Source organism: Cryptomeria japonica, chromosome 6, assembly GCF_030272615.1.
Source record: "Cryptomeria japonica chromosome 6, Sugi_1.0, whole genome shotgun sequence".
Classification (NCBI taxonomy): domain Eukaryota; kingdom Viridiplantae; phylum Streptophyta; class Pinopsida; order Cupressales; family Cupressaceae; genus Cryptomeria; species Cryptomeria japonica.
The window spans coordinates 173,735,866-173,750,163 of NC_081410.1; the positions used below are offsets into that span (position 1 = coordinate 173,735,866).

The 14,298-nt window shown below is 36.4% G+C and overlaps 1 protein-coding gene across 1 annotated transcript in view; it reads left to right on the forward strand.

The window, feature by feature from the left end:
• Positions 1–14,086, forward strand: part of LOC131876557 (uncharacterized) — a 74,293-nt gene extending 60,207 nt beyond the window's left edge. The window contains exon 3 of the mRNA XM_059221987.1: positions 13,976–14,086. Within this exon, the coding sequence (XP_059077970.1) occupies positions 13,976–14,086 (111 nt within the window). The remainder of the gene's footprint in view (positions 1–13,975) is intronic.
• Positions 14,087–14,298: the final 212 nt, after the last annotated feature.

Below are 14,298 nucleotides of genomic sequence, written 5' to 3' on the forward strand. Positions count from 1 at the left end.
ATGAAGTAAACTAAAGTTGTGTGTTCCACATCAGTCAGGTACTACCATGTCAGATCTTACAGGATCGATGTGTTGAAGGATGCTACTCCACAAGGGGAGCAACATAGTGGATCTTGGAAGCTTGTGTCTCCACTTTGGCATTGTTGTCAAAGGGGGAGACGATATCTGATGAAGAAGATATATTGTTTGGGGAGAAGATATTGAGCATGTACATAATGACCAGTCCAGATGGTGGTGGTAGTTGACAAGTCCAGATGGTGGTGGTAGTGATTGTTTCAAACTGAATCGGATGTTACTAAGCAATGGTACACTAAGTATTGTCATCAATGCCAAAGGGGGAGATTGTTGGCATATGATTAAGCGGTGACAATGTATGTTGTCATTGATGTCAATAGGTCAACCAGTATGAACTGGTATGAAGATTGGAAGTGGTGATGGTCAACCAGGATGGAGTGGACCGGTGTTGGGGTTCACTAAGTGTGACTACCGGTTGGTAGTCTATGTTCAGCTCTAGGGTTTCTGGTTTGGCTTATGTGGTGCAATCGATGACATTCTGTGATTAGTTAGTTAAGAGATAAGGATGAGATCATGGTACCATGTCAGTTATGTGCTTGTGAGCGTGAAGATCAAATGCATTGAATGTCTACCTTGGGAATGCACGATGTTCTGAGCGGTGTATGAAGAGCGCGTGATGGGTTACTGATTTCCAGATGTGGTGAAGATTGGATGATGTAGAATGACTTGAGATCTATTTTAGATCGCTTCATTCTATGTAATGGATCTAATGGTCAGGATTAGACCGCTTGTAATTGTAAACCTAAAATGTTTAGGGTTTAGGGTTTATGGTACTGACCTAATTGTTGTTTATAAGGTCGATGATGTTTGTTATTGTTTGGGTTGGAAAATGATGTGTTTGTGTCCGCATGTTGAGATACTTGCCAAACTAGAGTGTGGAATCTACAGAGTGTGATTGTTGAGGAGAGGAGCTGAAAAGGATCTGCCTTAGCAAGTAGTGTTGTTGTCATATCAAAGCTTTACCTGTTGACTTCTAACCATTTCAACAAAAGGAAAATCCCTTGACCAGGTAGCTTTAATAGACTTGTTGCAAATCCTCTAACCAGGTGACTCAAGTTCATTGAGTTCTTTAAATCCTCTAGCAAGGTAACCTTTAACAGGGTTTATAGCCATCCCTTAACCGGGTGATCTCTAACAGGATTGGTTCCTAACAGAACCTTATTGTAAATTCTTTAACTGGACTAGGATCCTAACAGAGAAGACTTCAAAAGAGTTCAAAACAAGCTTGTGGGTATTCATCCCCACTATGGTTTTTCCCATTTGGGTTTCCACATGAAAAAATCTGTGTGTTATGGGTTGTGAGTTTTCATGTGATGATTGAGTAGTTGTTGATTAAGTTAGTTATGCATGTAGTGCTAAATGATTGTGGTATTGTTGATACAACTCATGTTTGATTATATCAGGAAGTAGTCATCAAGATTTAAGATCTGTCAAATGTTGTCTGGAGTATCTGTGTTTAACTGGTATACCCATGGTTAAGGTCAGTGGTGAAGACAACTGGTCAACATTGTTTTAATATGATAAACTATTGAGAAATTTTTTCTCTGTACTGATTCACCCCCCCTCTCAATACCAGTTAGGGTATTATTTGTTCATCATTATTCATGAGACATCCCATCACAAACTTTATCACCATCATCGTTCTTCAACCAAACACATCAACATCATCATATAAGAGCAAGCACCAATGACCTAACAACATACTGAGTATAAACACCAACACGAGATGAGGGTTGTCATCCAACCATGAACATCATCATAGCTTTAAAAAATCTCTACACACAATTGCACATGTGACATTAATGACAACACAACATCGAGGGCTAACATCATTGACAAAACTGAGAAATCAATGATTGTTATCTTCAATAGTGTTGTGGATATCATTTTTTATTATGTGGGTTTTTGTTAAATGACAACAACTTGGAGCCTTTGTTATCACATTAGATTTTATGCTTGTGTTCTTGGATTGGTGCATCTACACCTCGGCTTGCTCCTTTTATTCCATAGATGGCATGTTGGAGAATGAGAGCATTTCTTGCTTGATATGGTGGTCACTTTGTCTTATTGTAGTTTTATTCATGGAGCACGAGAGCGTGTTGGAGATTCATGTGGTTACATGTATGGATACGATGATGTATTCATTGATTGACCCTTATGAAATATATAAAACAAGTGGGAGAATATTGGGATAAGGTGTTGCGCACCTTGCGTTGTAATATTTTATTATTTTATTATGTGTGTATTGCACTTAGGGGAACCTAGATGGACATACATCATGTCGAGATTCTATTAGGAATATTATTGGGGCCACTTAATTATTTGCATTGTAACATTGTAATTGTAGCATCGTAAAGTTGTGACCCTTGTAGTTTTGACCACGTTTTAGGTCCTCACCTTACCGACGACATCTTCCTACTCAATTGGGACCCCTTTTGGCATCATTCTTCCAAATCTCCTTCTATTTAAGCCCTTGCATCACCTTGTAACCCTATCCAAGCCCCAAAATAGGGTAGGACAGGGGCGTGGTGCCCCTGTCCTCCCTCTTTGGATGGCCCTAAAATGGGTCCATCTGGCCCTTGACCCTAATTTGCTCTTCAGGATTTAAATTTCCCCTATGTTGGCCCTTGATGAGATGAAAATTAATTCTCCTAGGAAAGTATAAAAAGGGATTTAGTCCTCTTGTTTGGATATACAATAATAAGTGAAGATAAGCGAAAATTTGGTAAACATGTGGAAGGTCTTCATTATTGTCATCAAGTATTCAATTCTTCAAGCTTTCATCAAGTCTTCTTCTTCTTCATGTGTCTTCTTCATTCATCCATTGGAGTAACATTACAAAAATCATTTACAAGCATGTGTGTGTATTAGGGTTTTGTCATGTTACATGCCATTTCATGCAACGCTTATGATTACATTCAAGAAGAAAAGCAACCATCATCAACAAATTGCAGATCTACAAGGTATACATTTCCATTATTCACATTTAAGTATTTGCAATTACTTTCTTTCAAGGTTGATTCCTTAATTGAGATTTGACTAAAGCAAACCCCTATCCACAACCCTTCTTCCATTCTTTTATGTGTGTAGATTGCAAGTGTGCAGTTGTAATTGCATATTTAGGTTTCATTTTCAAAATGGAAAACCCTTTTTGACTCACGGATTTGTCGGAGGACCGGGTGCAACTTCAACTCGGTCTTGACAAATTTTCTCCAAATTTGCAAGGATAGTTTGTATCAGTCTAAGTACCTCATATTTGAAGTTACAGCGCGATCCTGAATCAGTAGCTCCTTATTTCACCCATTTTGTCTTCATTTTCTGCCTAGTCAACAAGTCAACTCTTCTACTTACAAAAGAGGGTAAATTGCATTGCACCCTTACAATTCACTTAGTATTTTGATCCTTGTTCACTCTAGGGTTTGGATCTAGTTAGTTCAACCCCTCTTTTGAATGTAAAGTATATCCCAAGTGAAAATCATCCTAGTGATTTCCTTTCTCTCTCCTAGGTGAGGAATCACTAGGGTTCAATTTTCCATTTACAATAATATTATATTGTAATTATTTATTATTAGGGAAAGATATTTAAAAAGTGAAAACTTAGTACCTAATATTAAATGATGGGTCAATGGTAGTGTTTTCACATGATTTTACTTTACCACTTGGTTGTGTTTATGTGAGCTTGATTCCATAAAAGTAAGCGCATGTTTAGTGGTTAAGGTTGGTTGGTGTTTGGGTTGTCATTATATCAAATCCTTTAGAGGATTAAATATGTGAAGCGGGACATGAGATGTGTGGATTCATGCTTGGACACATGTAGAATGCATTAGAGGGCTTGATAATTCAAGAGTGTTCATTTGACCTTTGTAAATACATTATATTTCTTTATTGTTGAATTATGCGATGGATTATATATGTTTTTGGAGGTTGGATTTTGCCCTCATGAGGGTTTTCTCAGGGTATATATTGTGGCTTGTCTATTTCATCTTTGCATAATGGTGATTTTTTAAGCTTGTATGCATGCTTTTCTCTCATGGGTTAGGAAATGGACTAAATGTAACTAGGTATGTTTCATTTTTTCCTTACAAATCAAGCTTGAGTATTGGTTGTAGACTAATTTGGTTTACTTGAGTGAAATGATAACCTCTCGCTACATGCAAGCCTCTCATGCACTTTTTCTTCTCTATTATTCCAAACTGAAAGAAAATATTTTTTTATTTCAAATATCTATCACTCACTTCACAAAAACCCTCTACGCTCAAGTATAGCAATAGTAATCAATCTTAGGTAGCCCAGTCGATGGCTCATGCCACCTTTCCATAGTATAGCTACTACCCAAACCTACAGTTTCTTTCCCTTCCTTGTGCACTATCACTCTTCCTCTCTTCTCACTTTGCAACTGCAACCTAAAACTATTTCCAACAATCACTTCTCAAAAATCACATAAAGCCATATATTTAAACCACACACGCTTTTCAATAAGGGAAAGACAATCACTCTTCTTTCACTACACAACTCCATACATGGTTTATCGAAAGACTCTTCTTGCCTATAATCATTCTTTAGAGAAGATAATATATAATAATCTATTTGTGAATGTTAGAATGATAATATTAAAAATGCCTTCACCTTTACTATTGTCCTCAAAAAAATGGTTTGCGTAAAGAAGATCAAACTAAGTCTCTACATTCACAATGATAAAAATCATAATCATACTCATGCTTTCTCTATATCGTGTGCAATAAAAGAAAGCAGTTCCCAGGAAGTTTCTTCACAAATCACACACCTCTCCATTTGTAAGCAAATCCATAATACAATTAGTTATATTGGGCAATAAGGTGTTGTACACCTTGTATAATAATGTTTATAATTATAATATTTGTTTATTATGTGATGTTGCACATGGACGTGTAACATGAAGAGACTCCTTTGGAATATTCTTGGGACCATTATGATGTTGTATTGTAACATTGTAATATTATATTGCAATTATTTAATATTGGAAAAAGATATTTAAAAAGAGAAAACTTAGTACCCAATATTAAATGTGGGATCAAGGGTTAGTTGCGAGCACATGGTTTTACTTTACCACTAGTTGTTTTTGTGTGAGCTTTTGTCTATAAAGGCAAACACATGTTTAGTGGTTAAGGTTCATTGGTGGTTTTGGGTTGTCATTTTATTGAGTCATTTGGAGGACTAAATTTGTGGAGCATGGCATGGGATGTGTGGATTCATGCTTGTGTTGGAAATTGACACTCATCGGATTCATTTTATTGTCATTGATGGCAATAAGATCAGATGGAAGTTATATACCGGCACTAGGAGGCATTTACCGGCGGACACCAACATTAGAGTATCCAAGGTTACACTGGCATCAAGTACTTCAAGGAAGCCGACATCAAAGAAGATTTATTTAGAAAATCATTTTGTAATTATTATCAAGGCCGACATTGAATATCTTTTGTAATGTATTGTAAGCCGACATAAGGCATATTGTTTGTAATGGGTATATAGGTCAGTCTGCCAGGTCATTTTGAATAGAGTGTGTGACATAAGAGAATATAGCTGTGAAGTATATGTATGTAGATCATTTGTATGTGAATGTTATATCATGCAATGATTTGTAAATGTTTTGTAAGGTATAGAGAAAAGCTAGAACCGGAACTCTATTTGGCATAACAGATGCATTACGTGAGTTCATTTTCATTGTTTTACTTCAGCACAAGCTTGTAGTCAGTGAGACTCTTTAGTTATGAGCAGTGTGCCTTCTTGCATGTGCAGGCCCCCAATATATGTAATATCTTTTCATATGGTCAGTGAACTAATATTGTGGGTCACAAATCCCACCATGGCTTTTCCTCTTTCAGGTTTTCCATGAATAAATTTTATGTGTTATGGTGTTCATTCATATGGATGGTTTATTTTCTTCAATTTATATGTTTATTTGTTTACCGGTTTATATATGTATGGTATTAAAGAATAAAATCTTATCTTACCAGCAGAACACTGATTCACCCCCCCTCTCAGTGTTCTTGGATCCCAACAATTGGTATCAGAGCCTAGTACCTCAAAAGAATTTTAACAGCTTGAGGAAGAACCTGAAACCAAAATCTTTGAACATGGCTATGGAAAAGCAACTTGAGATGGCTCTTGAGGATTATGATGCTGACAGGATGAAGATTTTAAAATTGCAAGATGAATTGAATTCTACAAATGAATTCATTCTTATCCTGCAAGAAAGATTATCATCTACTCAAGCCAAGAGAAAGGAACTTTTACAAAACCCGGATGATGAGGAGAAGAATGCACTTAGGGAACAATGTCAGAAACTAAGTCAAGCAAGCATGCTCATGAAGATTGAAATGCAAGACCTGACTATGAGGTTATCAAAATATATTAAGGACATAAAGAAGAAGGAAGATAATCTTGTTATATCTTTGAAGAACAAATTTGATGAATGTGACAAATTGACTCATGAGAATAATTTGTTGAGAGCTGATTTGGCACACTCCCAAATCAATGAACAAGATCTTGAAAGAAAAATAACTACTCTGAGAGATGATCTGACTACTGCAAGTGAGTATAAAGAAAAAATCAGGACTAGTGTTGCACAGTTGAATGACTTATTGAAAAAACAAAGGCAAATTGATGATTCTAGAGGACTTGGATTTGTACAAGGTGAAAGCTCTGGTACTGCAAATGAAGATTCGACAACCGGTATGCAGAACTCATTAGAACAGAGGAAACCGGTAAGGCAATCTAATGCTTATAAATTCAATGGTAGATGTTTTGTTTACAATAAATTTGGGCATATGGCTAAACAATGTAGAAATAAAGAAAATCAAAACTACAATTATGTTCCTGGTCAATACACAAATTGCAAGAAATATGGTCATAGATCAGAAGATTGCATAATGAATGTTAAATGTCATGCATGTGGAAAGTTTGGACAATTTTCTAATCATTGTAGGTCATGGAATGACACCCGATATGTTAAAGCAATTCAAAAGAACAATAATACATGTTATGCATACAACAAAATAGGTCATATTGCTAAGTACTGCAGAAGCAAGACTCAATCAATTAGCAAAGATAAAGATAATGAGAAAGGAAAGAAAAAGGTATATGAAATACAACAAGATCACACCAAGAGATGGGTTAGAAAGTCTGAAGAACAAAGTGGAAATGCAACAACACTGGTAACTCCACTGGTAGAACAAAGCATTCCTGCACCGACAGAAAATTCCACCGGTAACTAAGGCATAGGCCTTAGGGGTTGGAAAATTCATTGCAAATATTGTTTATTCCCCTGGAGGAGATCAGAAGAGATCTGGAGAGTTGAGATCATCATTGTTTAAGGTTCACCCAACATAAAACTGTGAAACCGACATCCAGTAGGGTGCATCGCGAAGCATTTATGACATAGAAAGATTAGGGTTTTATTTATTGATAAAAAGGGAAAGTGAATTAATTTTCACTCACCCTGCATTCAAGCATTCAAAGCAAAGTAAAGAATCCCGAAGCTTACATTTCTACTTCTGACTCTGATCCCGAGGACAATGAACCTCTAGCTTTCGTACAAAGGAAGAAAGTAGATCAACCACTGGTAGAGCAGAAGAAGGTGGAGCCTAGGAGGAGACTTGTTAGAAAGGCAACTAAACCTACTACACCGCCACCTCTGGCAAGGAAGCCTATACAAAGGAGAAAACCAGTTACATCTACTCCGACGACCACAAGCAAAAAGAAGAAGAGTGATGATACTAAGCCCAGTAAGACCAAAATGACCTGTGCTGAATTAATTGATGAAATTACAAAGGATGGAATGATAAAAAAATGTATCCATTTACTATGAAGATTTAGAGGATGATGAGAAAAATGAGATTGAAGAGGCAATTTTGTTATGCATGGATATATATAAGAAAGCCTTAGTAGAAATTTTGAAGGAAATTTCTCTATCACTATATAATAAATTAGATGCTAGAAGGCTTGATGCAATCAAGAGGGATAGAGAAATTAAGGAAGTAGAACTTTTGGAAATGTGTGGTTCAATAAACAATGAGGAAATGAAAATATGCATAGATGTTGCAAACAGAACAATATTTAGTAGCAAACCCCAACAAATAAGCCTAATGATGGGCAGAGTTAATGAGGTAGTAAATGAAACCAAAGATGGTTGGACCAAATTCTTCCAGAAGAATCCATATTTTCTTACATATCATGAAGAATTTGTTAAAGCAACATCTTCCACCATCCCAGACAGATTTAAAGGTAAAGGTATTTTGGATAGTTCAACTCCAATTTTGACTAAACTGACAGTAACTATAGATATACAGACACAACCGCCGATAAAGGAAAGTGTATAGTCTGTACTAGAACAAACTATTTTTGAGCAAGGCAATGTACAAGACACTGTGAATATTGTCGATAATACTCCACCATCAGTAATTGACACTACACCAAGTGGCGAAGCCCGCTGCTAAAGAAGATAAGGTAAAGGGAATTGAGTCTACACCGGCAGTACATATTGATTCCCTAGCAAAGGTTTTGGCAATTGACACTTCTCAAGTTGAGAAGAAACCAGTCACTGAGATGATTCCAATTGAGTTAATGATGATGGCTACTCAAAAACTATTAAAGGAGGAATATGCAGATAAGGGAATAATAGATCAATCAGTTACAGTGTTGCATAAATTAATCCCTGGTTGTCAGATTAAGAATGAAGCAAGCCCTTCCTGAAAGCTTAAGGCATTAACTGAGTACATATCTAATAATTTTCAATCACTATAGCAGATATCAGACCGGCAGGCATTAGAAAGATTTACTATGGCTAAGAAAGTTGCCTTTGACAAGATCATTGAAATAAAGAAAAAGAAAATTGAAGCTAAACTCATTCTTATTCAAAATTGTTTGAAACAATGTACAAATATCTACAGGGTATGCTGTAATATAGAAACTCTTATAGCAAATGTAGATGGCAGATTAAAGGAATTACATGTTAAAGTTGCAAATATTGCTAATTCTTTTGATGGATTAACCGCACTGACAACATCTGTTGATGAACAAATTTTGTCCTTAGAGAACCAAATTTTTGCTTTTGAGAAGGAGAGAGATAAAAGCATTTGGAGAGCAAGGAGTCTTAGAGGATTGGTGAGTCCCAGATTAGATTCATTGGGTGTGCATAAAAGAGAGTGTATGGACATTATTGCTAAACCCACACCGATAGAAGTCAAAGAGAAGGAAATGCTAGCACACTTACTAAGTGCACTAGCATCCATATCTGAAACTTTCAAAACCAATTGTGATACATACCTACAGTTGTTGGACAAAGCTTACCCGAAAATTTTGAAGTTAGTCAAGCTCTGATAAAACAAACAATATTTATTCATTCTTTTGTTCTGAATTCTTTCAATTCTTTCACCAGTCTTTGGCATTGATGCCAAAGGGGGAGTGTATGTATGTGAAAAATATCCAACAGGTACATATGGGAAATACATCAAAATATCAGAAGGAGTGTATTTCTCAGGGGGAGGATATTTCAGTTGAACCGATAGGGAATCCATTTTTCACATGAGTGTTGCTATCAATGCCAAAGGAGGAGATTGTTGGCAATTGGCACTCATCGGATTCATTTTATTCATTCATGGCAACAAGATCAGATGGAAGTTATATATCGGCACTAAGAGGCATTTATCGACAGACATCGACATTGGAGTATCCAAGGTTACACCAGCACCAGCACCAACATCAAGTACTTCAAGGAAACCGACATCAAGGAAGATTTATTTGGAAAATCATTTTGTAATTATTGTCGAGGCTGACATTGAATATCTTTTGTAATGTATTGTAAGCTGACATAAGGCATATTATTTGTAATGGGTATATAGGTCCATCTGCTAGGTCATTTTGAAAAGAGTGTGTGGCATAGGAGAATATAGAAGAACTGTATAATGTAAAGTATATGTATGTAGATCATTTGTATGCGAATGTTATATCATGTAATGATTTGTAAATTTTTTGTAAGACATTCTTGGAGGGAAGGTGATATCGGTAGTAGTGTTCAGGGTTTATGAACCGGTACAAAGTAGAGCTAGAATCAAAACTCTATTTGGCATAGAAGTTGCATTATGTGAGTTCATTTTCATTGTTTTACTTCAGCAGAAGCTTGTAGTCAGTGAGACTCTTTAGTGATGATCTGTGTGCTCTAGGCAGTGTGCCTTCTTGCATGTGCAAGCCCCCAATATATGTAATATATTTTCATATGGCCAGTGAATTGATATTGTGGGTCACAAATCCCATCGTGGTTTTTCCTCTTTGAGGTTTTCCACGTATAAATTCTATGTGTTATGGTGTTCATTCATGTGGATGGTTTATTTTCTTCAAGTTATATGTTTATTTGTTTACCAGTTTATATGTGTATGATATAAAAGAATAAAATCTTATCTTACTGGTAGAACACTGATTCAACCCCCCCTCTTAGTGTTCTTGGATCCCAACAACTTGGACACATGGGAATGCATTGGAAGGCTTGATAGTTTGAAGGTATTCATTGTAACTTCACAGATGTTTTGTATTATTTTATGGTTGATTAATATGAGGGTTTTCCCATGGTATATCTTGTGTTATCTTGTGGCTTGTTTATTTGATCTTTGTGTAAAAGCGATTTTGTAAGCTTGTATGCATTCTTTTCTCTCATGGGTTATGTAGGAAGTGGATTATTAATATGTGGGTTTAAAGCATTATTTCCTAACAAGTGGTAGTGGAGATTTCATGGTTGATTTGGAATGATAACTTTAGCTTGAGTGGAAGAGGTACAAAGTAGAAGTCATGGCTATGCATGAAAGGATTAAGACATTAAAAAGTATGGAACACACTTGCAGTTTATTTTATTCCAAATATATGGTATTTTGTTTTGTAGTTATGATGCATTGTTTGCATATTTGAAGTACAAAAAATATTGTTTCAAATGGGTTTCCTTTGGATATGCATTTAAATGAAGGTTTTGGGAGGGAGTTTGTATAAATATCCTCATGGACAAAAGCAAACCTTTCCATTAGATCCAGGTTGGCCAAGAGATGAAAATTGATATATAATTCGCCCTATTTTGCCTACAGTTGAAAAATTGTCATTTTTGTTGTTTTATGGTCGTGACGGCTGTCAAATTTGGGCACATTGCAAAGAATAAAAAAAATATTTTCCTTGTCATCAGATAATTCATACTTGTAAGAGAAAATAGGAATTGAAAACAAAAAAAATAAATCAAGGGATGGGGAGGGGGGTGGCGGGGTTGGGTCAAGTGCATTGTATTTTGTTTTCAAAATAAAAAAAAAAAAAAAAGATATTGGTGTGGGGGAGTCCCTACCTCACCCCACACCCTTCTGGCCTCCCTGCAATGACTGCTAGACTGCAATATAGAAGAACTGTAGGTCCATAGTACTTAGTACTATGCCTGCAATACTTTATACTATGAGATAGTGATAACTCAATGATGAACCACTAGTACCAAACCGGTACTGAGAGGGGGGGGTGAATCAGTACAAACACAAATACAGTCCAAAATTGGTTTGACAACAAATACTCCAAATGACTAATAAACAGGGATACCGGTAAAATAGAGTGCAACCGGTAACATCCAGTATAGCTCAATCAATCATGAATCGGTCACTCAATAAGATTTTATCTTAGCTCAATACCACATTATCATTATATTCTCATGCATAAACTAGTAAACTTAACCATCAAATCTTCACAACAGTGAGTTCGATATGTTTTATAGACAGGCATAAAACATAGAACCTTCATGTGCTTAATAGATAAAATAGAGCATCACAAGACAAAAGCATTACACATGACACACATATTTTTCACGTGGAAACCCAACTGGGAAAAACCATGGTGGGGATGAATACCCACAAGCTGCTTTTTGAACTCTTTAGAAGTCTGCTTTGTTAGGAGCCTTGTCCGGTTAAGGACATTACAATAGGTTCTGGTAGGAACCGATCCTGTTAAGGATCACTCGGTTAAGGGATACCCAGTTAAGGGTTAAACCCGGTAGGGTCACCTTGTTAGAGGATTTTAAGAACTCAATAGCTGAAAGGATCTCCTAAGCTTCTCTAGCTTCTCATAACTCATTAGCCTCGAATTACCCGGTTAAGGGATTTGAAACAAGTCGGTTAAGACCACCCGATTTAAGGGATTTTGAGTCAAGCCAGTTAAGGCTACCCTGTTAGGGGATTTTACAACTGTTGAAGTGGTTAGGGATCAACAGGTATTACAATGATTTGTTAACAACACTCAATGCTAATGCAGATCCGTTTAGGCTCCTCTTTTCCTTCTGCACATTCACTTTGCAGGTATCTCTCCTCTCCTTTGGTCTGGCAAGAATCACGTATCACTTTCCTTGGATACACACTCACAAATTTTGCCAACAACCTCAGATAGAAACCCAACATCGACCTTATAGGAAACATATAGGTCGATAGAAAAAACCCTAAACCCTAAACCTATTAGGTTGAGCAATTCAAATGGTTCGATCCTGACCGTTGAATCATACTGCATTAAATGCACCAATCTTGAATCGATCTCAAGACATTCTCCATCGTCCATTATCCACTGTTTTCATGGCGGCTGATAACCCATCACGTGTTATCATCGTTTGACAGACTTCGCACATTCCCGAGGTAGATAGGAATAGTCATCTTCATGCAAGATCCTTCACGCACACAGAGCTTACGTGGCAACACGATCTATCCTCCATTATACTGCTAACTCATCACACAAAGATCACCGATTGAGTCACACAGACTTAAGGTACTCCAACTGGAAACCCCGAAGTGGAAGCTGCTTACCAACCGGTAGTCATATAGTGCTTCCATGTGTCGGCTCCCATAACTACATGTCGGTTCACTTTGAACAAATATGCCGCTTCACTTTGGCATATAAATTGGTTCACACATATGTCGGTTCCTCTCTCTTCACTTATCACATGTGCCGGTTCACACTATGTCTCATATTGACATCAATGACAACATACAATATCATTATGTCTTCATGTCGGTTCACATAATGCCAACAGATAGTCTCGAGGCCCCACACTAGCCAATGGCGTAGCTTTGTCAATACTAGTCCAGTAGGGGTATAAACCCTAGTGACCACCAAAACTCAAATGGTCGCGCCTGTTGGGCATTAACCAAAATTCCTACCAAAAAAATAAAATTGCCCAAGGAATTTTTTAAATACATTTAAAATTAAAATTGTCATTTCATATGCAATGAAAAATATTTAATGTGGTGTGGGTAAATAAAATTAAATTCATCGAATAATTAAAAAATAAACCATATTTATTTATGGGTTAGGTTCAACCTACCTAGAAATATTTTATTTTTTAACTTTGGAGGTTAAATTTAAACAAATTGGATAAAAGTTTGAAGTCCACGGAATGTGCCCTATATAGCCAAATTAGATGTTTGTATTCAACGAAGCATAACTTTCACTCGGGGAGTTCATTTTTTAGTTTTTATGCTTGTTGGAAAGTTGGTTTTGAGAACTACGCTTTGGTATAGGTTTGGTCTCATGGTTTTGATATTTTGATCAATTTTGGGGGCTTGGAAGCCAAATTTTCTTCTTTTCATAATTTTGGTCATAACTTTTGCATACAAAGTCAAATTTTCTATTTCGAATAGGCGTTGGAGAGCATGTTCAATCTACTGCATGACACTATTATTTTATCAGTTTGATGAGTATAGAGAGTTGTGTACTTGGTTTATCATTTGTAGGCATGTATGATTCAAAGTGTGCTTATGTGAGCATCTAGATGAGTCAAGAGGCAAAACCTTGAGGGAGTACATGTTTTATGAAATATTTATGATGCTACATCTAATAATTAGATTTGGTGCTTCCTATATAGGTTTACAAGTGTTTTTCAGAGTTGGAATTTGATGGTGACAGGTACACAGGTTGTTCTCAGTTTGAGGACATAGTTGAACATGGTTTGAGACTTGGAGTTTCATGTGGGTGATAGTTGAGTGTAGATAGAACATTGGTGATAATTATAGTGTCATGGTTATGTAGGTACATGTTTTGCATTGACGCAACATAGTCCTATTTGTGGTTATTTGGTTTAATGTTAAGAGCTTGTTCTTATCTCCTTGATGTTTTATTAGCTCCTTGACTATGGTACTTGGATATGGACATGTTTGACAAATCATATCAGATGTTGATTTGATGTTT